This window comes from Protomyctophum bolini (assembly GCF_963924005.1).
Source record: "Protomyctophum bolini genome assembly, chromosome: 11".
Taxonomy (NCBI): Eukaryota; Metazoa; Chordata; class Actinopteri; order Myctophiformes; family Myctophidae; genus Protomyctophum; species Protomyctophum bolini.
Window position 1 is genome coordinate 14,725,932 of NC_137872.1, and position 27,886 is coordinate 14,753,817.

At 44.0% G+C, this 27,886-nt stretch overlaps 2 protein-coding genes across 6 annotated transcripts; one reads left to right on the forward strand and one right to left on the reverse strand.

The window, feature by feature from the left end:
* The first annotated feature begins 630 nt into the window (after nucleotides 1-630).
* cramp1 (cramped chromatin regulator homolog 1) lies at nucleotides 631-21,205 on the forward strand. 2 transcript variants are annotated; one of them, XM_080775350.1, is made up of 23 exons: nucleotides 631-1,412; nucleotides 3,209-3,582; nucleotides 5,996-6,198; nucleotides 6,537-6,690; nucleotides 7,079-7,162; nucleotides 7,607-7,655; nucleotides 8,065-8,150; nucleotides 9,386-9,509; nucleotides 9,818-9,899; nucleotides 10,067-10,406; nucleotides 10,707-10,937; nucleotides 11,289-11,447; nucleotides 11,607-11,920; nucleotides 12,146-12,323; nucleotides 12,813-12,985; nucleotides 13,514-13,588; nucleotides 14,173-14,254; nucleotides 14,584-14,667; nucleotides 15,088-15,233; nucleotides 16,132-16,306; nucleotides 17,370-17,537; nucleotides 17,728-17,873; nucleotides 18,018-21,204. In XM_080775350.1, exons 2-23 carry the CDS (start codon nucleotides 3,210-3,212, stop codon nucleotides 18,135-18,137), a joined length of 3,546 nt encoding a protein of 1,181 aa, XP_080631476.1. In that variant the 5' UTR covers nucleotides 631-1,412; nucleotide 3,209; the 3' UTR covers nucleotides 18,138-21,204. The 2 variants fall into 2 exon arrangements, with proteins under 2 accessions (XP_080631476.1, XP_080631475.1); XM_080775349.1 differs by lacking the exon at nucleotides 631-1,412 and adding an exon at nucleotides 1,426-2,827 and having other exon boundaries at nucleotides 18,018-21,205.
* Nucleotides 17,717-27,612, reverse strand: dhrs7b (dehydrogenase/reductase (SDR family) member 7B). Of its 4 annotated transcripts, none has more exons than XM_080775352.1 (8): nucleotides 27,480-27,612; nucleotides 26,222-26,405; nucleotides 24,804-24,922; nucleotides 24,209-24,419; nucleotides 23,593-23,685; nucleotides 23,198-23,350; nucleotides 22,813-23,027; nucleotides 17,717-17,855 (listed from the first exon to the last, which is right to left on the reverse strand). In XM_080775352.1, the coding sequence occupies exons 2-7, from the start codon at nucleotides 26,364-26,366 to the stop codon at nucleotides 22,822-22,824; spliced, it is 927 nt and encodes a 308-aa protein (XP_080631478.1). In that variant the 5' UTR covers nucleotides 26,367-26,405; nucleotides 27,480-27,612; the 3' UTR covers nucleotides 17,717-17,855; nucleotides 22,813-22,821. The 4 variants fall into 4 exon arrangements, 3 of the variants coding, with proteins under 3 accessions (XP_080631478.1, XP_080631479.1, XP_080631477.1); XR_013964827.1 differs by lacking the exon at nucleotides 17,717-17,855 and adding an exon at nucleotides 21,685-22,196 and having other exon boundaries at nucleotides 22,268-23,027; XM_080775353.1 differs by lacking the exon at nucleotides 17,717-17,855 and having other exon boundaries at nucleotides 21,684-23,027; nucleotides 26,222-26,400; nucleotides 27,480-27,519.
* Nucleotides 27,613-27,886: the final 274 nt, after the last annotated feature.

Here is a 27,886-nt window from a genome sequence, read left to right on the forward strand (position 1 = left end):
CTAGGTAGGTAATTTTATCCTTCCGTGTGATAATATCGTCACCCACTCTAACCAAGAAGCCATCTGCCTTTTTGAGATTACTATTTGATCCGAAGAGAATGGATTCAGTTTTTCCCAGGTGACTTGGGTCAGGGTGGTGCTGGTCCTTGATGATGCGCTGGGCTTGTTCAGTCCTGGGAGCTCGCTTCCCATTATGTGCTCCGCCAAGCACACTATTTGCTGTAGACTAATCTTTTGTCAGGCAGTGCAGTTCCAATAACAGGATACCTTAAATGGTAAATGGTGCATTTATATAGCGCCATTGTCCAAGGCGCTTTACATAGATTGTGCCTTACATTCACCCATTCTCCTTACATTCACCCATTCTCACACACACATTCATACACCGATGGCGGCGGAAACCATGCAAGGCACCAACCAGCACATCAGGAGCAATCAGGGAATCAGTGTCTTGCTCAAGGACACTTCGACACTGACTCTGGGCCGAGCCCGGGTTCGAGCTGGCAACCGTGCGGTTGCCATCCAGCCACTCTACCCCTGAGCCACCGCCGCCCCCAACAGCTCAGCCCCCTGAGCTGTTGTAGACGTACAACCTGAGGATGCAGTGTCTTATTCCAAACTTCTCCCAAACAAGCCACCAAAAAACTGAATCCAACCAAGCAACTTTACAGCAAAAGAAGCCCAAAGTAGCTTTCAATAAGCAGACATGGCAACACTACTTCTTGCTTGCGTGGTGCGCAAGCGCAGCCAACGACCGTTTGATCCCACCTTCCGCGTGACAGTGTGACATGTGACTGGTCAAAAGCCCAGAGAAGCCTCAGTCAATCACTTAAATAACACTAGCCTCACTGGAGCACGCGATCGGATTGGGCCTCCGTAAATGTGTGACAATGATGGCCGATCTACAAGCTCACAACACATCGCATCGCGACGCGTTGTGAGCTTGTAGATCCGTAGATCGGCTATTTTCGATGCACGACACCGGCGAATGACAGCGTATAAATCTGTCTTGAGAGCTTTACATGTTCAAAAAATATATATTTATGTTTAAATAATATGAACAAAGTAGACGATATTCTTTCAATTAAATCAACACTTACAATTAAAGAGGAAGAAGAACACAATATAATTGGTCGTTTGCAATTCCCTCTCTCGTCGACGATTGGACTCCTCCCCTGTCAATCTGCCCTGTGGTTCCACCCCGCGGCGTGTGATCTGACCAGTCGCATGCTTTGTTTTCGAGACGTAGTGGGCGGTGCTGGAGCGCGTGGGCTAAAGATTCAAGTGTGGTGCCACGGGAGAGAGGAGCTCCGCCGGGGATCTGCGAGCCTTATCCAAAACGAGACATGTCAACTGTTTTAACTCGTGTTTGGACAGGACCATACGACTGATCGAAAAGTCAACGCTCCAAGGTAAAGTGTTGACTCACGTATAGTGACAGATCCACCTCGAAAATAACGGGATTCTGTGCTTGTTTTGATTGGCACAGCGGCTAGCTAACCTCGGCTAACAGAGCAGCGCTTGTAGTAGCCAGCAGGCAAGCATTCTGGTTGAGATGGGTCTTTGCTTTATAATGCCATTATCATGTATGTAAGTTGTGCATTGTCTAATTGCAGTTAATTGCAGGTTTAAAATGTTCTAAGGCTCAGTGGTTATGACCTATTGAATGAACGCTTTTGTTTAGAGGAAATAAAACAAGAGAATATGTAAGGATTTGCTGTAAACATGTAGTGAGTACATGTGTTATTACTATTTGATTAACCTTAAATTACAAATAACCTTTTACGCTAAGGTTACATATACAGAAATGCATGCCATTATCTCTATGCGTGATAAGTGTTGTGTTAGTTGTCAGAGGCTCTGAGAGTAAATGGTGGAAGTTATAACAGGCAAATCAAGTTAGTCTGTGAGCATCTGGGTGTAAGGATGATGTTTTAGTGTAGATTTAATGCAGTTAATGCAGGCTGTTGTCCTAAGTGTTAAGAATGAATATGGAGTAGTGAGGATTACGACGCTCGTGTTCTATTTTAGAAAGAAGTTTATCATGTAATTGTTGTCAATATGAATCTATATACTTTCTCCCTGTCCCTCACCTGCTCCATAATAGCTTTAGACATCAGTCGCAAAACACCATGTACCAAAAACAAAGTGTTGTATTATAGTTATGAATGTGTCACGTTTATACTGATGCTGTATAGGTCTACTGCTGTTTTCTAAACAACAAAACACTGGTTTCTGTACACAGAGATGGTGGATATAATTAAATCCCCCCAATTGCTACTGAGGTGTTTGTTCTCCTGAGTACATGTAATGGGTGGTGGTATTTATTTATTTTAGTTGTTACATGTTTTGTTTTGAAGCTCTGCAACTCCATAAGGATTCACACCAAATAAACTTATAATGGCAACTTATTTTTCTGCAGGCGTTGGTGACGTAGTGACAAGTAGGCTATACAGTCCACCAGCACGCTACTTATATGATAGGATTAAAACTTTATTCAGCCCTTTAAAGACATCGGGGCGACTGTTTACGTTGTTTTAATAATCCCACATTGAACCGAAGTTATATTCATGTTCATAAATTCATGCTGAGGTTTTGTTGTAAAGAGACATTGAATGTGTGGTGAATGTTGTTGCTGACAGAGAACAGTTGAACTGCGCACAGTTCAGCTCTCAGTCGAGGGCAGAACGCAGACGACAAGGCAGAAGCGACCAGACCGTTCGTGTTTATATTATGATTAATTGGATCAAATATTGCCAATTAAAACAGTCGGACCCATGGTGAAGAGAAAGAAGGCATCGTCCGCGACCGAGGAAAACGAAAATGGGTAAAATAGTCCCGTAAAGAAACACTTTATTTAGAGGTCGACTTGCGGGGAAGGGTTTCGTTGTCGTTTCTGCAGGGCGCTAAACTGAAAGGCGCTCGCATTTGAATTTGATTTAAATTCAACCCAAATATTTTGAGAAACAACTGAAAGACAACTAGTTCAAATACACGGCCGCCTGTCCGACTGTCTCGATGATTAAAACCGAAATGCAAAACAGTGATATAGCTGTAATATTTGGTGTTGTTTTGTTGGGACAGAGAGGGGATTTGAAACAAACAGCGGCGGCCATGTTGAGAGGGAGAGAACGTCGTCTTTAGAAGTTAATTTTGCACAATGTTCTTCTTTTAATGTGACATATTTTCTTTGAACGGGCTTTGGCAGCATGACACTGGGCTCACGGGAGGGGATCGGTGCCGATGGACGGAAGAATTCAGCCCGAAAGCCTGAAGGTTGTGACGAGGAGGAGAGCGCAGACCAGGGGAACGAGGAGCGCAATACAAAGGGAGACGGAGTGGAAATTCTTAATCCATCACCAGCTCCGGGTTCAGCACCGGTCCTTCCTACCTCAACAACATCCAGCCAGGCCGGACCGGGAGCCAGTCCGAGCCAGCAGCCCCAGACCCAGGCAGAGCCCACTCCTCCCAGTCACGACCAGCATCATTTTCTCCGATCGAGCGTTCGACCTCCGAGCAAGCGGATCCGGAAGGATTCCATCGGCTCAGCCATCAATGGACATGGCGGGGCAAAATCGAAAGGCAAGTAGGAGAGTCTTCATCGGTCCCCCCCTCTCCCGTAAAATTGTCATTTGTTAAAGTTCAGTGGCCGAACACCTGTTTAGTTAGCCGACATAGTGCTGGCTTGTAATCGAGTTGAGGTACATTTCTCATTTTGGCTACTGACAGATAGCGGGGAGTTATTTTTCTTCTGGATGATGTTATGAGTAGATAATTGCCAATCCACGTTGAAACCCCATCTGACCACTACGTAATGAGAGTATGAGACAGGACTCAGAAGTCTAAATTGTAGGATGTCAGCAACATTAGAATTGCTTAGAAATTTGTCACTATGGTTAGAATACACTGTCTACCTTTTACTGTTGAGGTGACCAAATAGAAATAGTCGCCAAACGTTTGACATGAACCGGGTTCATCATGTGTATACAGTACACAAGTTGGCTGTCATTTTTAATCTAACTGAGCTGACAAATTGGACCAGTTTGGGAAACTGTTCTGAAAATATATACATTTCATACTTAAAAGATGCAGGTATGTCAAAAATGTGTTCTTTTAATTGCACGATATTTTACGATTAGAAAAGCTGTTATCAACATTTTGTCACGATGTCTTTTTCCAGATATTTAGTATTGGCAAACGTGTATATATATATATATATTATATAGCCTTGAGTTTGAGTCAGTGCAATGGTACAAATCACTTCAGCCGCTACTGTCAAAAACAAATAACTCATTCTACACATTCTTCACAGCATTACGGCTGAACACACATGAAAATTAGCAGTTTTGTTCAGAATTTGTGCAGAAATAATAGGCAGTTCTTTTAGTATGGCATGTTTTGATGGAAGCTAAGCAGTTTTAGCTTGTGATGATGTTTATGTATTAGTGGCTGATTGCAAATGGAAACTAGAGATCATTTGGAGTTTCTAGACTTGACTGATTTTTAAATATAGAGGGAAAGAACATGAATAGTGAACCAGTTGGTAAACTCATCAATTTGGGATTGACAAGATTACCAGATCCTACAGTACTGTGTATCCAGATTGAAGATCCCATATGAAAACGGACTGGCTTCTTAAACACATCAATGCCTTTTTAAAAGTGGCCTTATAATCACAACGTTTTCCCATTAATGAGCTAAATAAATCCTGTCTTAATCATGAACGGTCCTCCTCTGGGTTTTCATACCATAGTCTTGATTCAACTAAAGATTCATACAACTGCCCAATGTCATCTCGTTAGAGATCCTGACAAGACCCTGGCAAGTCTACAGCCCAGTAGCTAGAAAAAGCTCACAGTGTCCTTAAATAAACAGGTCTTTTTAGACCAGTCCTAACCGCTCCTTTCTTTAAGAATGTTGGGGTTTCAGTGTAGATCTGTTATGATTAGCCTGCTTAGTTAGGGGGAGCATTTAACTCCTTGCAGTCGCACTGGTCTTTCATTTATTGTTCAGGCCAGCAGACTGGCCTGGTGTTTCCCTGGTGCATTACTCAAACACACATTGTCAATGTCTGCTCTGTTTTCACCTGCCTCTTGTTGATCTGCAAAACTTTGTTTTTACTAAAAGTGCTTTATAGCTAAAGTTGAGTTGGCTTAGTCTAGATGTAAACATTTGGTGGCGGTGGTGCACTGGTGAGAGAGAAACTGGTTGGTTAATCAAAAAATGCTGAGGCCAAACAGATGCATGTAGACCAAACAATTGTCAAGATTGGGGATGAGGAGTTCAGTCCTACTTGCATCCAGTATAGGGCATCATTTCCACAAAGGCCGTCTGATTGTGTTCATGTCCCCTGGCATTGTGCTGTGTTCGGGTATTCTTGGCCCTCCTGTATGGTATTGACCTGGCTGTTTTCCAGCTTCTTTCTCACAGCTTAACCACATAAGGAGAAACGCTGCATGTAACTGTTGTGTGCACTGTAATGTTTTTTGTGGATTTGTATTTGAATCTCTCCCCCAAAACCGGCACACAGAGCTCCACTTTCTTAGTTTGCATACTGTGTACACTGAAGAAGGCAGTTACCTGCCCAAACATTGGTTTATTTTTCTTAAAATAAAATATTGATAACTTTGGCTACCAGTGTGTGCGGCCACCTTCTTGTTTATTCTACCAAGGGCCAACACCACTATATGGACTTTGTATGCGTAGCATTCTCGTACACAGTGTTATACTTTGCGTATAGCCACACAGCATGACAGTTTTCCTCTGTTTTCACATTGGAATTTTAACCTGTGTTTTTCCTCTGCCAGGGTTTCCTGTGGTTGATTGGCTTTAGGTTTGCAACTATTGATTATTTTCTTAACGATCTAAAAGCTCACAATGTGTCACATTTGGAAAGAAACTAAATTAGTTTACTATATATTGTTTAAATAATCGATTACCCGTTGTACCCCTAGGTTGATTGACCTTGTTGCTTTCTCTTGCTCGTATGCCACAGGGTCCGAGAATGGCACTTCTTCCCAAGGAGGTGCAGGTCAATCGGGTTCTGTGACGGGTTCCACCGGGGGTGTGTCCAAGGCTTCCAGGGGCCAAGGCCCCACTGACAAGGAGGAGCACGCTGGGAACCAGAAGAGGGCCCGTCGCCAATGGGAGTCCTGGAGTGCAGAGGATAAAAACAGCTTCTTTGAGGGGCTCTATGAGGTAAAGCAAGCGTCGATATATTATGATGCAGTGCAGTACATGTGCACTACACAAACAAAATGGACCCTTATGGGGTCAGTATTCACACTTAGGCAAGGCAAGTTTATTCGTATAGCACATTTCAACAACAAGGTACTCCGAAGTGCTTTACGGTGAAACATTAAGCATTGAGATGTTAAGATATAGCATTTAGGGAGTACAAAACAATTAATTATTATATATTATTGTAATGAAATGTGTAGAAGACCCCAGCTTGTATCATCACAAGATGCATATATTAGTCGGGTAGAAATTGTGTTTGTTCAGATATCTCACTTCTTACCCTCTCCTGTCTTCAGCATGGGAAAGATTTCGAGGCTATTCAGAACAATATAGCTATGAAGTACAAGAAGAGGGGCAAGCCGGTCAACATGGTAAAGAACAAGGAGCAAGTTCGCCATTTCTACTACCGCACCTGGCACAAAATCTCCAAACACATCGACTTTGCCAACGGTGAGCCTGTGTGATCAGTGATGGAAGAAGTACTCACATGTTTAACCTAAGTAAAAGTATCAATGCTGCAATGTAGAAATTCTCTACAGTAGTACAGTATTAAAAATGTACTTTAATATTTTGAAAATAGCAGATCTACAAGCTTTGATGCATTGTGAGCTTGTATATAAATAATTAAATAAATCCTCAAACCCCTCTATTTGTTGTTTATGCAGCCAGTGGTGGTGACTTCACTAAATAAGCACATTGCTCTCGCCACTATTAAGTGCTAGCAGCCAGCCGCTGCTACTACGGTTATCTTAACAGCGCATACCAAAGTTATTTTTGCATCACCAGCTAGTAATAAGGCAGCGTTGTAAGTAACTCTTTGCACCGTTTGAAACCTCAGCGTACTCTCGAGTGCTGAAGAAATCCTCTCAGGAGCTGTATGGACTCATCTGCTATGCCGAGCTCCGCAAGAAGGTCGGAGGACGTGAGTAAAGCCCCCACGCATCTGAATGCATGGCTTTCTTCAGAGGCACTGTTGTGTTGACAACTCTCGGGAGAGAAATAAGCCTCCAAAAACAAGCCAATACAAGTCCTACATTATGTCCAGATAGTCCTAATAAAAAGTAATAGATTCCTATATAATTGTAATTACTATGTAGGTCTATAATAATTTGTGTTTTGGTTATTTATTATAACGCTACACACACATTTGCCCCCCCCACCCACCCACCAAAAGTAGTGGTAAATGAGCCCGACTTGACAACACTGTTCAGCGGTTGTTTGTGTGCAAAGTGTTCAGGGGACACGGGGGAAGTGATTAAATCGGTTATGCGTTGCTCATGGGGGACAGTTGCTCCTGCCGTGCAGGTCGGGCTCCTGAGGGGGGCGATGTTCTAAAACGGCCTGTGTTTGTTCTCTCTCCTGACAGTAATGGACGATAAGAACGTGGCGAAGCTCAACGAGCTCATCCAGCAGGGGTAAGTCAGTCACAAGACAATAATGCATCACAGACGTGTTGGGGTTCTGGAGGCCGATTCTACAAAATGCTTTCGAAATCGATAGTTCTCACAGTTTTCAAGTTTTTCACAAAAATGTACAAAAACAGCAGATCTACAGTGTCACTTCACACCGTGTTGTGGACTTGTAGATTGGCTATTTTCACTGAAAAGTCACATTTTGTGGAATTTGGAATTGATTGTTTAAATTGTATTCATGAAATTATTTTCGAAGAATGGTTTGAATTTCTTTTCAATGTATGACAAACGAGGGGGATATACACTCGCGACCCACAAAAATTCCCACAATTCGGTCCCAATCCGACCCGACCCACTGTTTGGAGGAACCAGTGCTCTAAAGTGTTTTGCTGTGTTTGTGTTTTGGAACCAGGGCTACCACGGTGCGCTCCAAAGGCAGGAACCTACGGATCAAGGCACCCATGTGCCGTGCTCTGAAGAAACTCTGTGATCCTGACGGTTAGTACTGCACTCACATTAACACACACACACACACACACAGTAAACATCAGGGTGTTTGCAAATTGCGATGCTTCCAATCAAGAAGGTGAGGAGCAGGGATTGTGGAGGCAGGGTTTCTGGTGGCAAACATGGCAGCATGTTGGCAGGGAGAGGCTGTGTTGCCATGGTAACTGGCCTGAGGAGGTGATGATTATGTTGACGGCAGTTCTATCCGTCTACACACCTTCTGTTTCCCAAACAGTTGGTCGCGAACAGTTTTTACAAGTAAAAATGTCCTATTTTGTTGTTTTTTTTAAATAAAATTGAGTTAAAAACAATTTCTAATGTTCAAAATAATTTCATAGATACCTTAATTAAAAAAAACAAAAGAAATTCCATGTATTAGGGAAAAAAATATTAACTTTTAAGAATTACTGAAAAGAGCAGGTCCGATGATAGGATTCTTGGGTAGGGGGACAAGATTTCTTAATTGGGGCCCGGCCCACCCTCCTATCGAGGGGGCTAGGATTAAAATGCAAAAGTAGCAGATCTACAAGCTCAAAAGTTTCTAGTTTCTACTCTCTGCTGCTACTTTTTTTTCTTTAAATTTGTATCCCACGATTTTGCAACCCTGCTACTTTTGATGCTTTTTGTGACGCTGTAGTATGATCAAGTAGGGCGTTCATTTACGGGGGGAAAAAATGAATATACACAAATACGACCTGATCATTTGCTAATCGTTTCTGACAAACAGCAACGATTAGCAAATGATCAGGTTGTATTTGTGTATCCACTCCAGACTGGCATTGCTGTGGTGACGATGCTTGGCTATAATGCTCATAAAATGGGCAACCGTTTCGTCCAGCCCCATTTTGATATTCATCCATTATCAACTGCACCCGTGACCACCTATGTCTTGATACAAGGTTTACTCAGATTTTAATTGCAATTCAAACCAGCTATGAATGTAGTTCGAATAGAATTTTGCTGTTCAAACTATATTGAAGAAATCTGATTCCAGTATGCCCTCAAAGCAATCTCAGATCTGTTGAAACTACCATGTCACCTCCCTTTTAAATCGGCTCACCACCCTCACAAAAGTGACATTTCACTTGACACTTCCTTCCGTTGAAAATGTATTTATTTCTTTGGTCGAGTCAAGAGTCAATCAACAAGAGTGTAATCATGAATTGCTTTTCTCCAGAGTGGAAGCCTGTGACTGTGTCTCAACTCTGTGCTTTCTCCCCCCACAGGAGTGAGTGATGAGGAGGACCAGAAACCTGTGCGTCTCCCTCTGAAGGTGGCTGTGGAGCTCCAGCCACGCAGTAACCACTCCTGGGCCCGTGTTCAGAGTCTGGCCCACAACCCTCGCCTCAGGTAACACCTGCCAGTTGGCAACATGTCTCACACCACAAGCCACTTGAGCCTTAAAGAGCCCGTAAATAGAAAATGCCCCTGTTTCGGCCTGTTTGTTTTCTGGGCGGGGCTAAACATCTCACTTGATGACAGGCTCAGGTGAGTTTCAGCGATAGTCATCGCCATCTTTTGGCTAAAATAATGATTTCACTGCCTTCAATGGACAGCAGGAGACCCCTAGCTTTTATCCCATGCAATCGTACCGCAGTAGGTTCTTGTGTTGGTCCCAAAACAAATCAAAATAAACTGCTGTGGTCTCGTCAACACAGGATGATGGTGGAGCTCCACAGAAAAGTGTCCAGCCTCATTGAGTACCTGAAACAGAAGTGGGCTTTCCATGACGAGCGCATTGTATCCTTTTTCATGAGCAAGTCATGCGTGTTTAAAGTCTGCAAAAATAACGCTGCGGAGACCCAGCAGCATGTCTGTGGGTGACCGAGTGGTGCGTTGAATGGCCACATGGTTGCGCACCTGTCACAATGATTAACGTTAACACCTTGACACCGAGGCCTCCCCAGATGAAGAGTCTGCAGGAGAGAGAGGCTCTGGAGGCGTCCGGCAGCGCAGCCTCCTCTCCCGTCAAAGTCCTCCAGCAGCAGCAACAGGAGGAGCTCGTCCTCTATCCGTCGGAGAGCAGCACTGTGACCACGCTGCCCGGCGTGGCGCGCGTGGTCCACTCCAAGGCCTCCTGCACCGTGCACTGGCAGGAGAGCGGCAAGAGCCGACCAGGCTCCAAGGAGCTGCCCGCCGGCGCCCACCAGATCCTGGGGATCCATCAGCACGCTGCTACTCCTCCTCCTCTGCCGCACCGGGCCGGGGGCGGAGCCAAATCCGGACGCGGCGGCAGCAACAGCTCGGGTAGGCCTGTTACAATTATTAACATAATCGCCTAATCGCAATTATTTGAGGTAATCGCAATAGTTTTCTTTGCATAGGCGTCGTACTCATAATCGTTTCCATGTTTAAAAGTGTCATTTTCCAAATAGCAGTATGGTGGATCAGCAGGCTTACAGCACGTCAATTTGTGAACGTTGCGAGCTTGTATATCTGCTTTTTTCTTTTTTTCTTTTCAGCATCAAATTATTAAATATGTCAGAAGTGTTTATTCCATATTCCAGTGTTCAATTGCCCAAAGAAAACTTATTATTTGTGTGACAGGCCTCGCCTCGGGTGAGGCCCGTCGAGCCGAGCCCCTCTTCCTCCTGGCCTCCTGTGACCCTGCTCCGGACGAGGAGCAGCAGAACCTTGTGCTTCCCTCCGTTGTGCAGCTGAGCCTGGCCTCCACGGCGGAGGGTCTGCAGCTCCGGCTGGCCTCCACGGCGGAGGGCAGCGGCGGGACCGGCACGCCGGAAGGCCTGAAGGCATGCAGCGGAGCAGAGGCTGGCGCTGGTAGGCCTGTGGCAATTATTAACATAATCGCCTTAGAGCAATTTTTTGAGATCGTCAGAATCGTTTTCCATGTTGGGAAAAGTTTTCATATAGTTCCAAACTAGAAAAAAAAAGCCGATCTACTGTACACGTTCACAACTGACGTTTTGTGAGCTTGTGGATTGACATTTCAGTCATTTCTTTGTATATTTAGGTTCTGCCCTGTCCAACTTCAAAGCCTAAAAAAAGCCAAACTAAATTTTAAATATTGTATTATATATGTATATATATATGTATATAATGTACCGGTATGTATAATTATATTTGCATGACAATTAATCGTCTTGTTAAAATGTCATAATGGTCTTCAAGGCGGAGGCGGTACGGCGCCAGAGCAGGGCTCGTTGTCTGATCAGTGCAGAGAGGAGCTCACCGCCATCATCGTCTCCACCTCCTCGCCAGAGTTCAACCGCTCTCCTCCTCTTCCTCCAGGGAGCGGCTCAGAGGAGGCCACTCCGCAGCAGAGCGGCGGTAGGATTGAATTATATGGGCATTTTACATCATATCTTTTAACACAATGTTCAAATATCTGCCCGACAGCAACGAATGATACAATACCCAAAACAACAATTAAATCACCAATTACGTATTTAGTATGGCAATTCAATCGTCATGATGGTGACTTTACAGCCCTAGGCGGTGGCAGCGGCGCCCGCTCAGCCGAGCAGCAGATCCGGGAGGAGGGCTGGAGTGCATCGCAGGGCTCGGACGTCACCCTGGCCGAGCTCTACCTGATGCTGGGCAAACCCAGCAAGCTGCAGCTGGAGTATGAGTGGCAGACCCCTGCCGTAGCCCCTCCTCCGCCGTCCCCGTCACCTCTCCCCTCCCAGGAGAACGGACAGCAGCCACGGCCCCCCGCCTCCTCCAGCGCCGCCACACACCCCCACCGCGTCCTACGCTGCCTGCTGAGGCTGGTGTCCACCGAAGTCAACCCCAAACCCCTGGTATGGACAAACTCTCTCTCTCACTCACAGCGCATGCCACTCTTGAACCCATTAAAACCAGGAAAGCACCTGTCATTTTAGATTTTTAGCTCTATATGTGTATTTTCACAAAACTCTTATTTAGAACGGTGGTTTAGAATAATGGTCCTCAAAATAACAGATCTACATGCTCACAGACAGAGCTTCACTTGGTGACATTTTCCGTCTTGTCTTTTTTCCCCCCAGGTTCCGGAGTTGTGCTCCACAGCCACGTCACCACTGAAGCCCACCCAGGAGGAACAGTCCCAGGCCCTCACCCCTCCAGGGAAGGGACCAACTCCGGGGGTCCGCAGTCCCAGCTGTGGCCGACAGCAGGCCTCTGCCCGCGGTGCCAAGGTGCTCCTCCCAGGAGCAGCATCTTCAGGTAACGTTTCTTTTCTCTCTCTCACACACACACACACTGCCTCTAAAACGGTGGTTCTCAAAGTTTAAGGCTGCAACCTCTCGGCCAAATATAAAGTATATCAATTTCTGGGGTCCTTGACATGGCAGTAAGAAGTGAGAACGGCTGCTGTAAAATGTGTATGTCTCTAGATTTGAAATTAGCAACCCGAATCCAGTTGTCTGTGAAAGTCTAGTTACTTCTACTACTAAAGAATATCGTCTGTCGGGTGGAAACCTCATCCATGTCCAAAACTCGTACTTTTGTTGATTCAAAAGTAGAAAATCCATAACCTCAAAACGCACTGCGGAATCTTCTTGTGTGATCAATTAGAGTGTTAATTTGCGAGACAAGACAAGCCACAAAAAGTTAGAATATGGAGATAGGAGGTTTCTGGCCCGACAGCGAGGATATAATAATTTCAGCGCGGTGTATATTTGTGACACATATTTGTCCCGTCTCTACCCCTAGGTGGCCGCAACCTGCCCCGCGCCCTGCTGGGCTCCGTGCCAGCTGGGGACACAGAGGGCGGGGTGTTCGCCATCCCCACCACGCTGCCTCCCAACAGCTCTCGTCACTCCAGGATGTTTTCCCCAAACAAAGAGGCCGAGCTGGCCTTCAAACAGCAGCTCGACTCCATCAGTGTAAGCCAGTGGTTCCCAAAATGGGGGTGCCCCCCACCCTAGTATAAGTATACGTGTATGCAGGGTGTCTGCACATTTCTAAAGTTACAATTTAAGTACTTTTAAGAAAAGTTTAATACCAAATTGTCAAATATTACCCCAAACAAACGGTAAGAAAGAGGCAAGCATTGTGAAAATAGCCGATCTACCAGCACACACCGCCTCGTAGTGCACACGCACTGCGAGGCGTGCTTGTAGTAAGGTTATTTTCACAATATTTATCTGTGGAACAGAGTCAAACTATAATGTAATAATGCCTACAATTCCAAGTGCTTGTCAGGGAGTGGGTCCCCAGTTCAAATGTGATTATTTTGGGATGAAAGGTTTGTGAACGCTTGGTGCACGTAAGCATGCAGTCAGTGCACTCTTGTGTTTGTCCTGCTAGCGTCACTCGGGCCTCTTGATTCCATCACAAGCTTTTGATTACCGGTGTTAAATACAGTGAAGGTTTACATTTAGTCTTCTTGTTCTTTGTCATTTTCTCTTTAGATGCAGTCAGATCTTTTCCTTTCCAAACAGAGAAAGTCCCGGAGCAGACAACTACGGAAGCCACTTGTAGTTCAGGTAAGACGGGAGCTCGCTGAACCCATGAAACCATCAGGTGATGACATGATCGTCAGTTCTTCATTATTCTTCATTAGATAAAAGTTTTGCGAGTGAAAACGGTTGACTGTTCTCTCCTACGCACATGTCCTGGTAAATAGATGTGCAAAAGCACCTTTATCTACTATAAATAAATTATTACCACCAACTAAAGGATGCTGTGCGTTCTGCAGTGTTTTTGTTGCAATGACATCAAGCCGTGTTCAGTTTCAGGGAAATTGGTGTTCTAAAATTACGTGGTCCTTGACTTGTCCTTGATAGCACATCACAGTGCGATGTGTTGTCTAAACTACTATTTTAGTTTATTTGTTATTTTAAGTTTAAGAGTACTTGATCAAGGTTCATAAAACCTGGTTTGGCTGTATGGCTACCAAAACGTCATAATTCTACATATTGTGCAAATTTTTTATTGAGTGCAGCACTAGCGCAGATTATGCCTAACAGGTATTTATTTTAAGTGTTAACTTACAGTTGTTGTAGCCGGTGTTGTGGAACAATGGAGATGTACTTCTTCTTGTTTCCAAACTTCTTCTTCTTCTCTCCAGCGCACACTGGTCCCCCGCACCACAGGAGACACCCCTCAGCACGTCTGCTCCTTCTCCATCCTCTCCAACTCCTCTGCAACAGGTAACACATTAAAAAAGATACCGTATTCAACATTTATCATGGCTAGTTTGTATCCCTCTATAGGCTATGGTGAAATCTATAAATGCTATATATCAGTGGTTATTATTGTTTGTTTTCCTGCAGATATTTCATTTCTTTCACATACCTTTTTACAATAATTAATCATTTTTACTTTTAACAAGCTTTAGTGGCCCTGAGGGAACCTTTGAGAACCACCGAGATAATGCATAGATTGAATAAGCCTGCTTGTTTGTGTATGTATTGTGAATCCCCCTCCTCTCCAGGAAGAACTCCACTAAGCTCTCTCTCTTTCTCTCTCTCTCTCTCAGGAACAGGCTCCTTCCGGCCCATCCAGACCCGGCTGACTCCCTCCTCTCGGCCCCTGCTTTCCAAAACCACCAGCCAGCTCTCCAGTACATATACAGTTATCATTTTCTAACAATGTTTAAACTCATTTCCCCAAGGTTTTAAAGACAAAATACCAAGAAATCTTTTTTTTACATTTATTTTTAACCCATTTAGGCCTGACGTCGAAAAAAAAAAAGGCTTTCTAAATCATGACAATTTCTGAAAGATTTGAGGCAAATTAACGATTTTTCAAAAATAGCAGACCTACAGAGCTATGAGCTTGTAGATCTGCTATTTTTCAATAGCTAAATTCTAACAATGTATGTAACCACCAAAAGGGGTTCCCGCTCAAAATGGGTTAAATATCAATGTTATATTAAAATATTATTTGGGGGCCCGCAGTATCCTCACATGCCCACTGCAGGTGGAGAATGGCTGAATTACAGTACCAAGGAACCATGTCTGTTTTTTTCCTACCATTTCAGGTGCCATCGACCTGGCAGCCAAGTCTGCGGGCATCATCCCTGGTAGTCCCCGTCAGGAGCTGGGAGGAGGCTCCACTCTGATGGAGCCTGCACCACCCGTCCACACCCAACCACACCCACCACTCCTCCAGCACGGTGCACCTGAGGTCAGAGAACACACACACATCTCCATGTTCTAACCTTTTGTGTTTTTCAAAGATTTTCGTAAATGAACGCCCTACTGGCCTACTTGATCATACTACAGCGATTGATTGAAAATTGTATTCGCAGTATGTAGAATGGGTACATTTCAAACGAAAGTCAATACAAAAACCGCAAAAGAGGCCTGGGCCGTGGCTCAGCTGTCTAGGCACCTTGGCCGGTAGTCCAAGTCTGGCAGTGTGCCGCGGGTTCGACTCCCGATCCCGTCGGCCTTTACTGCATGTCACTCCCCCATCTCTCTCCCCATTTCCTGTCAGCCTACTGTCTGTCCCTATATAAAATAAGGGCGAAAGCCGAAGAGAAAAACCCCTGCAAAAGACCGCTAAGAGGATGAGACCAGAAAAGTACTAAGACTTGTTTACATCAGGGTCGCACAAGAGCATCAAAAGTAGCAGATCCCAAGTGCAAAACGCAGCGCAAAGCAACACGTTTTGAGCTTGTAGATCTGCTACTTTTGCCATTTATTTTATTTGAATCCTGAAAAGTAACAGTTGTGGACATTGAGGTTTCCACCCGACGGAGACAATACGACACCTTGGACAAACACAGCAGTAGTTCTACACAGAGCCTACTGTGCAGGAAGTGATAATGATATGCAACAGCTGCCACTGATATTCCCTGTGGATTGGGGGGGGGGGGGGTGTTTGTGATTTGGAAACTGCACTGATTACCCCCCAAAATCAGCCGTGAGATTTTATACATACATTTGTATATACAGCTGAAAGTGAGCTTCCTGCTGTACCTCTGTGAATGTGTGTAACTGTATGAAATTGAATCGGGCTGGTACTGAAATTCTACAACGATGGATACAAATGATGACGTTCAACCTGATGTCTTTCCCAGAACGGGTCGTCTCCTCCACCTAGCCCTGGCGAGTCCCTGCTCTCTCCACCCAGCGTAGCGTCTCTCCTGGACATCTCTCTGCCCGGTCCCCCCGAAGATGCACTGGCCCCTGGAGAACCCCAAACACACATCAGTGACTCCATCATTGAGCTGGCTATCAACTCTGCCCACTATGGTGTGTGTGTGTGTGTGGTGGGTTGTGTGTGGACTGTATTCAGTGGTGGAAAAAGTACTCACATTTTTACTTAAGTAAAAGTATCAATACGCTGTTTGCAAGCAAAAGTCGGTATTCCAAATTGACTTGAGTAAACCTTCAAAAGTATTGGTAATATATGCTGTGAGCTTTAAGTACCAAAAGTAGAAGCATAGATCACATTTTTACTTAAGTAAAAGTATCAATACGCTGTTTGCAAGCAAAAGTCGGGTATTCCAAATTGACTTGAGTAAACCTTCAAAAGTATTGGTAATATATGCTGTGAGCTTTAAGTACCAAAAGTAGAAGCATAGATTTGAGTTAAAATATTTCGCTTTAAAAACAAATATATATTTAAAGATTTGCATAAACGTTCACGAGTTTAAAAAAATAGCAGATCTAAAAGCTTGTATATAGCTTTTGGTCTGAAGAACTCAAGTCCTCACTTGCTGCATGGGACTCTCTGACTACAGCACTACAGAGGAGACAATAGAAGACAAACAGGACAGGTGTTTGTTTTTTTAGCATGCAACCTTAAACTCACCTGCTCCATTTCTCATGCTGATATTTAACATGACGCCGGAATGAAGCAGAGCGGAAAATATTTAACTTGGCAAATTGCGCAAATATTTCAAATGTCTTAAAAGGGAATGTACACAAACAAGCAAGACTCAATCTGATCTTGGCAGGCTCAGCTCTATTGGATGCAAGGCTAAAGGGCTTCTTACATAAAAATAAGTAGCTGGCTGGTAATATTTCAGTACTAGGCTAGCGCTTTGAGAACCACTTATTTAGACACAATCAAAGTGGGTTTGGGTGACCCAAAGGGGTCCTTGAGGGGGTTCCAGGGGGCTTCCAGCTAAAGGATTAATGGTTAGGAACCAATTGGACCCCTACAGGTATGCAACTCCCAAGACTGTTTAAATGGAACCATCCCATTTGTACACTGTCAGAGTTAAATATGGGAGTCTGTGGTCTAATGCATACTAAGCCAGAACCACTGGTCTTTAACGCCTGCATAATATTTCACCGTGTTCCATTGCAGGTGAGGAGGCGTCTCTGTCTCCAGCCAAGCTGAGCAGCAATGACGGCTCCAAACTGTTGGCGTCCTCTCCTCCAGTCAGCCCCACACGGGGATGGATCCCCTCGCCCAGCCACGACCCTCAGTGGTACCCCAACGACTCGTCTGACTCCTCTCTGGGATGCCTTCTCTGTGAGTCTGTTAGTCTCAAAACGTTCAGAAAATAGCAAATGTAAAGGCACAAAGTGACGCTCGGTGAGCTTGTATATCTATTTTTTGAATAGCAAAGAAAATGACAATTTCTGGATCATAGGTTGGTGAAACAGTGCTCTGGTTCATTTTTATTCATGCATATTATATGGCGTGTTTGTCCTCCTTCCAGCCAGCCTGGTGTCTCCAGATAAGGGCAAGCGGTCCTCCCTCATCCCCTCTGGTCCCTCCAGTGGCACGGCCCTGCTGGGCCCCAGCCTTCTGGACTGCAACTCCCATGATTCCTTTCAGTCCCGCGGCCTTCCAGATGTAGCAGAAGTAAGGGACATCCTTTTTAGTTTTTTAACGTTTAAATATATATTTTTCACCGTAGGAAACGCAAATTGATTTTACTCGAATTGTGACCCATAAAAGGTCATCCAAAGGAGTAATACTTTGTCGTCTGGTCGCCTTTGCCCACAGATGGATAATCAGCTGGCCTGTATGATGAGCGAGAGCAGCGTCGACTACATTGCACGCTTCAATGACCTGGCGCAGGAGCTGGCAGTGACGGAGCCCTCCACCCCCCCCTCCCTGAGGTAGAGAACCCACCACAGCCGCCTGGATGGAGCGCACACAACTGGCAGCTGCCATTTGATGTTCCAATCCACCGCCAACCGATGAGAAGCCTCGCCGTATCTCTGGACTATTGCCAAGCTGCCGCACCCTCCCCTTTAGTTTCTCCTGCCTTTTGGAAGGAGCAAGGTTGTGACAAAAAGTGAAGCCATCCCCCCTGACCCGTTTGTTAAAAGTGCAATAATATAACGGTGAACTCTGACCATGGTGTAGAATGTAGATAGAAGAAACACAACGTTGTTCAAAGTAAACAACAACCTTTTGTCGGTTTCATTGATTTTTTTAATTTTTTCCTGTGAAATTCTCTTCAACTAAACACTTTAGGAAATAAATACCGTTTACAAAACACAACCTCATGTACAGAAAGAAACCTATGCCATATCTAAAAGGAAATGTCTGGTCCTGTCCCTGCTTGATCTTCTGTCTTTGTGCTTTTGTCCTGTTTTTAGGGCATCAGCGAAAATGTGCAGTTTAGACCAGCTCACAGTGCAACATGTTGTGAGCTTGTAGATCGGCTTTTTCACTATTTTATAGGGTTTAAGTGGTTAAAGAAAACTACCCCTCATGCCTGTGCGCTCGAAGGCACCATGTAATTCTTACTACAGTAAAAAATGAATAAGCCATAGAACAAGGGGTGTGAAGGTGACCCTTGTTACCATAAAAGTCTTCATATTGGAGTGGAGCGTCTTACAAAATCTAAAGTTTATTCTAGGGTTTGTGATCCTGTCTTCTACGGTTGAGTTCATAACCCATTAAAACCCAAGGCCGATTCTACAAACTTCTAATTTAAATCAAGTTTTCTGAAAAACGTATGTTGCTATATCAGTGGTGCTTTTCATGGCAAGGAGCCAAGGACCCCCCCAAACTATTTTGTTCCAGGGACCCCCAGAGGCAAAGATTTGAGTTACAAATATATTTTGAAATATTTGAAAAAGAACACCCCAAAAGCTCTAGGGGACAACTTCTACACATCAAAGATGTGGTGGTGTAGTGGGCTAGGCTAATGTCGCCTCAAACTAGATCTACAAGCTCATAGCAAGTCACTTTGTACCACAATATGAGCTTGTATATCTGCTTTGTTTTTATCGTGACACTCAATCATACTATATATAGATATAGCTAAAATGACAGATGCCTTCCAGGTTTTAATGGGTTAAGAAATGTCAGCACCTAGGCTGGCTGGTCACTCAGCTATTTGTGCACTGACCAGTGAGTTGCAAGGACCATTGTTCTCAGCCCTATCACAATACATTACTTGAATGTGGCTGTGGAGTCTCATACCTTCTATCATATTGCATTATTTTTCAGCCTAACGTTGATAGGCACAACAATAGCAGTAATACCAGAGGGTTATTTTTCTGCATTTCTTTTTAGATAGTGTTTTATTCAGCAGTCACTGAAGCTCCTGCTAGCTCATTGGCAGGTGTTTTCTCTTACAAGCTATTTGTTGGAAACCTGTAAGAAAATACAAAATGTCATTGTATTCCAGAAAATGACAATATATACACAAACACTAAGACCATGTTAAAACACAAACTATATCGAATGATCCCTAATTGGAGCCTCATTAGTTGTGCACAATAGTGTCTGCAGGTTGGCACAAATGTTGCTAAGTTTAACAGGAAGCTATTGCTAATTTCTCAGACACAAACTTTGTATTTACAGAAAGCTTGCCAAGTGATCCTGGACCGTTGCTTTAACGTGTGCTTTGGGTTGAGTTTGGCGTCTTAAGTGAGGTGTGAGGACAATGACATGTACTTTACTTTTACATAACCAGTACTTTTACAGTGGACTCCATTTCCCCTTACAGTTGCACCTTGACATATCGTGTATATATACGCACAAGGTGTTCAAGTATGCAGATTTTCTCTGGACGATTTCAATTTACCAGCATTGCAAATGGCAGTATTCTAAGCAACATCTCATCTCAGCATAATGTATGTAAACTTCCTCTCAGACGGAGTGCGTATTTCTTTTTAGGGAGGGGATTGTCTTAACCCATTAAGACCTGAGGCCGTTTCTAAAAGTACATTCTAAATCGGTAGTTCTCAGAACAGATTAAAAAAAAAAATAGGTACAAGATCGCAGCGCGTTACGGAGTGACGGCTGTGAGCTCGTGTGTCTATTTTTGTATAGCCGACGCAAAGAAAACTAAAATGACAGATGCTTTACCGATTTTAATGGGTTAACATGCCACAAACGGGATTTTACACAACATGTCACCTTCAAGCTCTGGTGCTTTTCAAAGATTTAATGGGACTCTTTTTTTACATTACACAGTCACATGAAGTGACTGCATAATGTAGAATCTAGTGATATATTCTGTGGATAATGAAAACATTGTATTCCTCACATTAGAAAAAGCAATGGCATTCGTGCTTCTAATTCATTCATGTATTATAGCAGGTTCTGTCTTGCAATGGTTTTTAGTTTCTGCTGAAGAGTTTATTTGTGCAGTCACAATACCAGTATTGGCTGTGCTTTTTCTTTTACAATGTGAATTCTTATTTGGACTATTTATTGATAACATTTGCAAAATGGTGTTTAAGTTAATATTAAGATGACATCTAAAAAACAAAAACCTGATGTGTAAAGTTTGTTTGTAAGCTGTGTTTTTATTCTGTGTATAAAGAAAGTTATGGATACTAGTAGTGACTGTCCGTTCATGATCACACCACACAGCTAAACTAAAATCATACAAACCCCATAAAGTGGGCTTCTGGGGACCCCTAGGGGTGCCTGTGGGGGTTCCAGGGAGTCCAACTAAATTAACTAATATAGCATCAATCAGAACTGCTTTAACCATATGTTATACTACCCTATTCAAAATGGTATGGTTTTATATTCCAAAATGTTACAATTTTTTTTAAATGTTTAAACATTTTGGAATATTTGTGAAACTGAAGCAATCGTATGGCAGCCCAACTATAAAGACCATTTAGGTGTGCCGAAATGACCAATACTCTGCCTCTAGGACATTGTTACACTTCCAACAGTTTCAGAGTACTGTGTTGTTTGACTTTTTCCACGAATTTCTATTGTGAAAGTTCCAGCACTTACTGCAAGTACAAAGTCGCTCATGAGCCAACGATGCCTAATGTTTTTCGCATGATAAATGCTACAACATTCGTAAGCAAACTTCATTCCACAACAGGTGGTGCTGTCATTTATCAAAGAGTGTAGTGTGCCATCTCGTTTCCAGGTAGGCTAAATCTACGACCATTATAGTAAGACAATTTTGTTTGTGATAAAACTAGCAAATATTGCAAAACAAATTGGCTGTGACAATTTATTTTAACCGCTTGAACCCTAGCGCCCACCCTATTCTCGGCATGTCTTAGGCAAACATTTGGTAAAAAATAGCAGATCTACTTGCTCAAACCACATCACGCTGTGCTAAATTGTGAGTTTGAGGGTTGGCTATTTTATGCAAAGAGATTGGGTGTAAAATCTAAAATGACAGACACTTTCCTGGTTTAAAAAGAAAATGGTTAAATGACATTAAAATGCTTTAATTAGCATTAACTATTATTCCCCATGGCTGAAAAAGGAGTTATGATGTCACAAGGTACAACTCCATAGTCCTAGGCAACCAACTACAAGAAATACCACATGTCATAACCAGAATTTAGTCTTCTGAACAAACACTGAACACTACTGTAAAGCTTTTTTTGTTCAAACGGTTAACAGACACTGCAACATTTAGCACACATTTCAATATTTAGTTCTGAAGTTTGTCTGAAAGAGACACTCATGTTAGTTAACAGGAATCTCTCTCATGAACTCAATGATGAAAGACTAGTAAGTCTATGAATGTAAAATGTAATATTTCACCACTCTTGGAATGGAAATCGTAATGGTGACTGAAAGAAGGCTTTGTACTGTCCAACATTCTCCGTTAACGCCAAGATTCCTAAGTATTGTTCCCATTTCTGTGGATGTCAGTGATATTCCATAACCGCCAATGTTCTGGTAGTGGGCTGTCCCTTTTCAGTTAGGCCCACCTTTAAAATCCATTGGCGCCAACTGTGCCGATTCCGCTGCTGTGGTCTGTGATCTGTATAACCTCTATGATACGGCATTCCAAAAGTCATTACTTGGACCCACAAGCTCTGTGAAGCTTCTCTCTCTCTTGCGTTCTCACTCTACCATACCCTATACAAAAGGGGTCTTCAACAGGGGAGTCCTCAGAGTTACTACAAGGTGGCCGCCAACTTTTCTGTGAGATTTTGACATTGTCATTAACCACTTGTCTTGAACTCTAGCATCCCTATTCTGAGGGGAACATTAGTAGAATATAGCATATCTACAAGCTCACAACACCTCGCATTGCTAGCTTGTATATCTGCTATTTTTGGCAAAGGGGTTTGGTGTAGAAGGGGAAAAGTACAGAGTGAAGTTTTACGAAGTATTGATGGTTTAGTGGTTAAATGTTTGAAAATACACAGCATGAATCCAACATGATAGTGCTGTCAAACAAGTCTATGAAGCCATTTTTTTAAATCTGCAACACAATTCTATGCCATATGTAGTAGTGGGGGTCCCTGCTTCATGTCCCTCTCAACTAAGGGTTCCAAAAAACGTTGAAGACCCCTGTAATAAACTGAAAATAAACACATGCCCCTTCGAGCGCTTGCCGTACCTCCATGTTTCATTCAGCTTTAGGTTTTTCTTCCTTGCGAGCGTGTGAGGACATGAGCTTGAAGAAGAGCGCGGGCCACAACGTGCGGAGGTAGACGGCGAGGGTGGGCAGTGTCTCGGCCAACAGGACGTCTTTGCTCCTCTGACGGACGGCCTTCAGAACAGCCCTGGCCACGTCGCTGGGGTCTCGGCCCGACGCTGTGGTCTTGTCTAAAACTAAAACAGGTGCAGGGCGAGGAGTTCAAGAGGTTACCGTTACACCATCAGATCCAGAAATACGTGTGTGTGTGTGTGTGTGTGTGTGTGTGTGTGTGTGTGTGTGTGTGTCACACTGTACTGACTGTAGCATCATAATAGCCATTTTCTTCTATGTTCCATTCTCTTACCTCCATACTTGGAGCCGTCCCCTGTGACAGCATTGAGAGACAGGTTGGTTCGGATGTAACCAGGGCTGATGACAGTCACTGGGATCCCATAGCGCTCTACCTCTGCTCTTAAGCAGTCAAAGTAGGCCTGGGTGGCATGCTTGGAGGCAGCATCTAGCCAAAGTGGAAAAGAGCATAGTTAGCATTGATAGATACAAATCATAGGTGAACAGGGGAACACGATATACTGCTCTCCCGTCTCCATTTATTTAACAAAGAATTATCAACAACGTTTCGCCCGTGTACACGGCCGAAACGGTGTTCATTATTTTTGGGAGGGAGAGCTCACAGTGAGCTTGTACATCTGCTATTTTTGAACATTTCTGAAAAATCTTGAAAGTGTGAGAAGTACTCACAAGCTGATCTGTAAGGAATAGCTATTTTCCCCTGAACACTGCTGATGACCACAATATGGCCACTGCGACGGCGAACCATAGAGGGAAGGATGGCTACAGGTGAAGGAAAGAACAATGACAATGTGGAAAAACACATACAAAAAGGAATATGGTGCAAATGCTTTTTCTGCCTTTATTGATAATAAACAGTGAATAGACAAAGACGAAAACGGGGAGAGAGAGTCGGTGAGAGACATACAGCAAAGGTCCTCCGAGCTCGGGAATCTAACCTGGGGACTCGCTGTGGAATGCAACACCTATCCCTTTTAAACCGGGATTACCAATGCTGGATTTCCAGGATGACAAAAACAATGAGAAGAATTAGCTCTAGGCGTCACTCACACATAAAAGACAAGGTGCTCTCTCTCTCTCTGTCCTTGGGGGAGAGGGGGGCAGAGCAGCTCACAATTCATTTTCAATGGGAGTCACGTGGTTTTGACGAGACAAGCTTGCTCCATGGCTGTGTGGTGGTGGGAGGGGGGCACAGACACAGATAAAGCGTGTCTCGTCAAAACCAGGACAGCGAGAGAGCACCCTGTCTTCTATGTGTGCACCCTGTCTTCTAGAGTAGACTAACCTTGTGTAAGAGCGACTGGCCCAAAGTAATTTGTGTCCATGACGTTCCGCTGCACCGATAGGTGCGTCTCGAGGATGTTGCCCCGGTAGCTGATGCCGGCATTATTTATGAGGACGTCCACCTGGCCATAACACCTCAAAACCTCTTCTGCTGCGCTCTCCACCGTGTCAGTGTCAGCCAGGTCAAAGGTCACAACACAGGGGGTGTGTGTCTACGAAGAAACACATGCAAGCATGCACACACACGCCCGGAATGATTTTATTGGACACCTGATCAAAATAACGGACATTTTAATGTATGAATGACAAGCAGGTGCATAAACGTAGCCAAAAATAACCGTTAATGCATTATATTTAAGACTAAACAACGATTAGGAGTATACAGAAAATTATTACAGTTACATCTCGCACAAAGGAGACTGTGTCTCCATAGGGAACCATGGGGTGAGTAATCGATTTTATTTGGGTGAACTATCCGTTTAACACATTTTAGATCACCAAGCATCTGAATCTTTTAGTATTGTAGTTGTGTGTGTGTGTGTGTGTGTGTGTGTGTGTGTGTGTGTGTGTGTGTGTGTGTGTGTGTGTATATGCACCTGTCGCTGCATGTCCGACAAGCTTTCTGTAAGCTCCTGGACCACTGCCTGTAGCCGAGTGGCGTCTCGTCCACAGAGCACCAGTCGCGCTCCTGCAGCGTGGAAGACCCGTGCACACTCTGCAAACAACACACACACACACACACACACACACACACACACACACACACACACACACACACACACACACACACACACACACACACACACACACACACACACACACACACACACACACACACACACACACACACACACACACACACACACACACACACACACACACACACACACACACACACACACACACACACACACCTCTTAATATCCACAATCTGCAACCACACACACACCTCTTACTCCACAGGGAATATTAGTGCTGCTGCCTATCGTTGCGCAGTAGGCTCTGTGTAGAACTAGTGTTTGTCAAAGGTGGCAAATCGTCTCAATGTCCAAAAGACCAAAACTGTTACTTTTCAAATAAAAAATTGCAGATCGACGAGCTCAAATCGTGGCGTGGATTTGCTACATTTTATGCTTTTGTGTGACGCTGTAGTGCAGCGGTCCACCAGTGGTCCTTGAGGGGGTTCCAGGTGGTCCCCAGCTAAATGATGGAGTTGGTAACTACACACACATCCCAGGCACACTTTGGTAGGCCTATAGCCCTGTCCTGTTAGGATGACAATATTGCCTTTCTAACAGATATTTCCATTAAAAAAAAGAGATTAATTTAATAATCGATTTCGGGTCCTATTAACGATTAATCGGACCCATCCCTAATTCAAATCAATTGCATCAAATCAATAATGAAACATCTACTAATGCACAAACTTGGACACATAATCAGTGTTGTTTCCTGGAGTCACTGCCGTGTTTCGGGTCTTGCAACAGACTCCCTCCTCCAGGCAACCCAGCCGAGGCTGATCAGACCCCGGCCTGTGTCCAAGTGGCATGCTACCGTCCCCACTGTCTCTTGGGGTCTTAGGGTGGCAGGTGAGTCGTTAGCAGGTGTTGGTGACACTATGAGGCTCTGGGCACTGTGTGTTGCCTCCGGGCCAGGCTCCTCCTGAGTCTGACCAGAAATTACTTCTGTGCGTTGTGTCGTCAGTGTCATCAAACCTCTCATTCTGCCTTTTATTTTGAAACCTTTGCAGGTTTTACAGCAGTCTGTAGCTTTTGAGTTCAGAAGAAGTGGTTTGGGCTGCAAACCCTCTCCACCCCAGGTTGCCTCTCTCTTCAGATGGCATGTCACATCAATAAAAAAATTAAAACTGCTTCTCGATTATTCGATCTATAGAATCTAGTAATCTACAACATGATCCAAGATTAAGTCGGTAATTCGTTCTGAATGTCGGCTTTGATATATTTCCGGCTAACAGCCCAGCCCTATCATGTGTAGTGTATGAATGATGCCTAACCTTTCCCCAGGCCAGAGCTGGCTCCCGTGATGACCACCACAGCATCCTGGATAGCTGCTCCCGCCCGGAGACGGACAAGCACGCGGTAGAGCAGCAGGACGCCCACGGTGCCAAGGACCAATGGCAACATGCCGCCTACCACCATCACGTGGCCCTGCACCCGCTACGCCACACACAACCTATCCTAATAGACAAGAAACAAAGTAGACAAATCATCAGACAGTGAATCATTATAAAAGACCCGAGGCCGTTTCTACAACTGAAAAAAAACATTAAACACAATGGCAAATAAAAAACAGACCCGAGTTAGTCAGCTGCAACTGGACCGTTTTTTTCCCCGTAAAGGTATCTAACGGCGCCAAAGTAGCCGTATCTACACAAGCTCATAGCGTGTCGTGCTGACAGTGAACTTGTAGATCTGCTGTTCGGGGCAACATTTCCCCAGAATAGGGGGTTCAAGTGGATGACATTCAAGTGGTATGGCCAAAACAAGATCCTGCTGTTCCAAATCTCAATGACTGATAAATTGCCTTCATGAACAGACAGTATTTGAAGGGTTAGAGTCAGAGTTAGAGCTTTGAAGCTTAAAGTGGCCATGACCTGTGGGTGTATTCTGTTGACCCCAAAGTACGGGTTTAGAATGAAAAGGCAACCATGGGTGGTGTTGTGATATTTGGATCAGTTTGTTAAACCTGGCACTTTCCACAGCAGAACACACCTCAGTAAAGCAGCAGTGACAGCTGCTATTATGTAGGCCTATTATGCACACAAACACACCAGAGCATCACTTGTTCATCCCTCACTAATAAGGAACTACCATGAATGTGCCCATGAGCAAGACACAAACCACACAATCCCTATACGTGACGAATTTAGTGCTTGTGTGACCAACAAAATATGACATACGCAAAAACAAAACATAAAACACTTACGGGTAAGAGATTTTAACTTTTCTACGACTAAATATATCAAAGCTAACTCCATAACAAGCTTTACTAACTAATCAGAATCAGATACAATCTCAGTAGCTATGGTAATGGCACAATTATGTTAGCGTTGGTACTACATTTCAAGTAAAGCACACAACAGTGTATTACACACTGAGCTGTTACGTATCATATGCATTGAAATACAAATACATGAGTCTTGATCCAAGGCTACACTGAATGAAATGTTTGAGCATATTTTAAATCGTGTTTCCCTAATTGCACACGCAAGAAAACAATAAAACATGCTTTGTTTTCCTGAGTTTACTCACCACCAGAACAGAATAACAAGCAACAGAAGTATGTTGTTGTTGTGGTACACTGAAATCCAAGTCCTAAACGTTGGTGAAACTGCTGAGTGGTGAACGCAAACGAAAGCTGCTAGCACGGACGACCAGGTTGAGCACCCGGAAGTGTATTTGTTGGTGCGCCTTGCAATGGTATTGTGGGGATTGGAGTTTATTGTGCATTATTGGCACCATGGCTTTCTGAATGCGTCTTCCTATCTCTCGGACTTTCTGACAGTGATAGTTGACTTGATTATGCTGTAATTCAGCGTAATTATTCCACTGAGGAGCCTCCAGCTCCATGTTGCGGTTGCACTTACCCTTGTCTTCTTTATTGCTGGGATTTAATGGTTGGTGAGTTGGTGACGAGCACTCAAGTTTGAAACAAATAA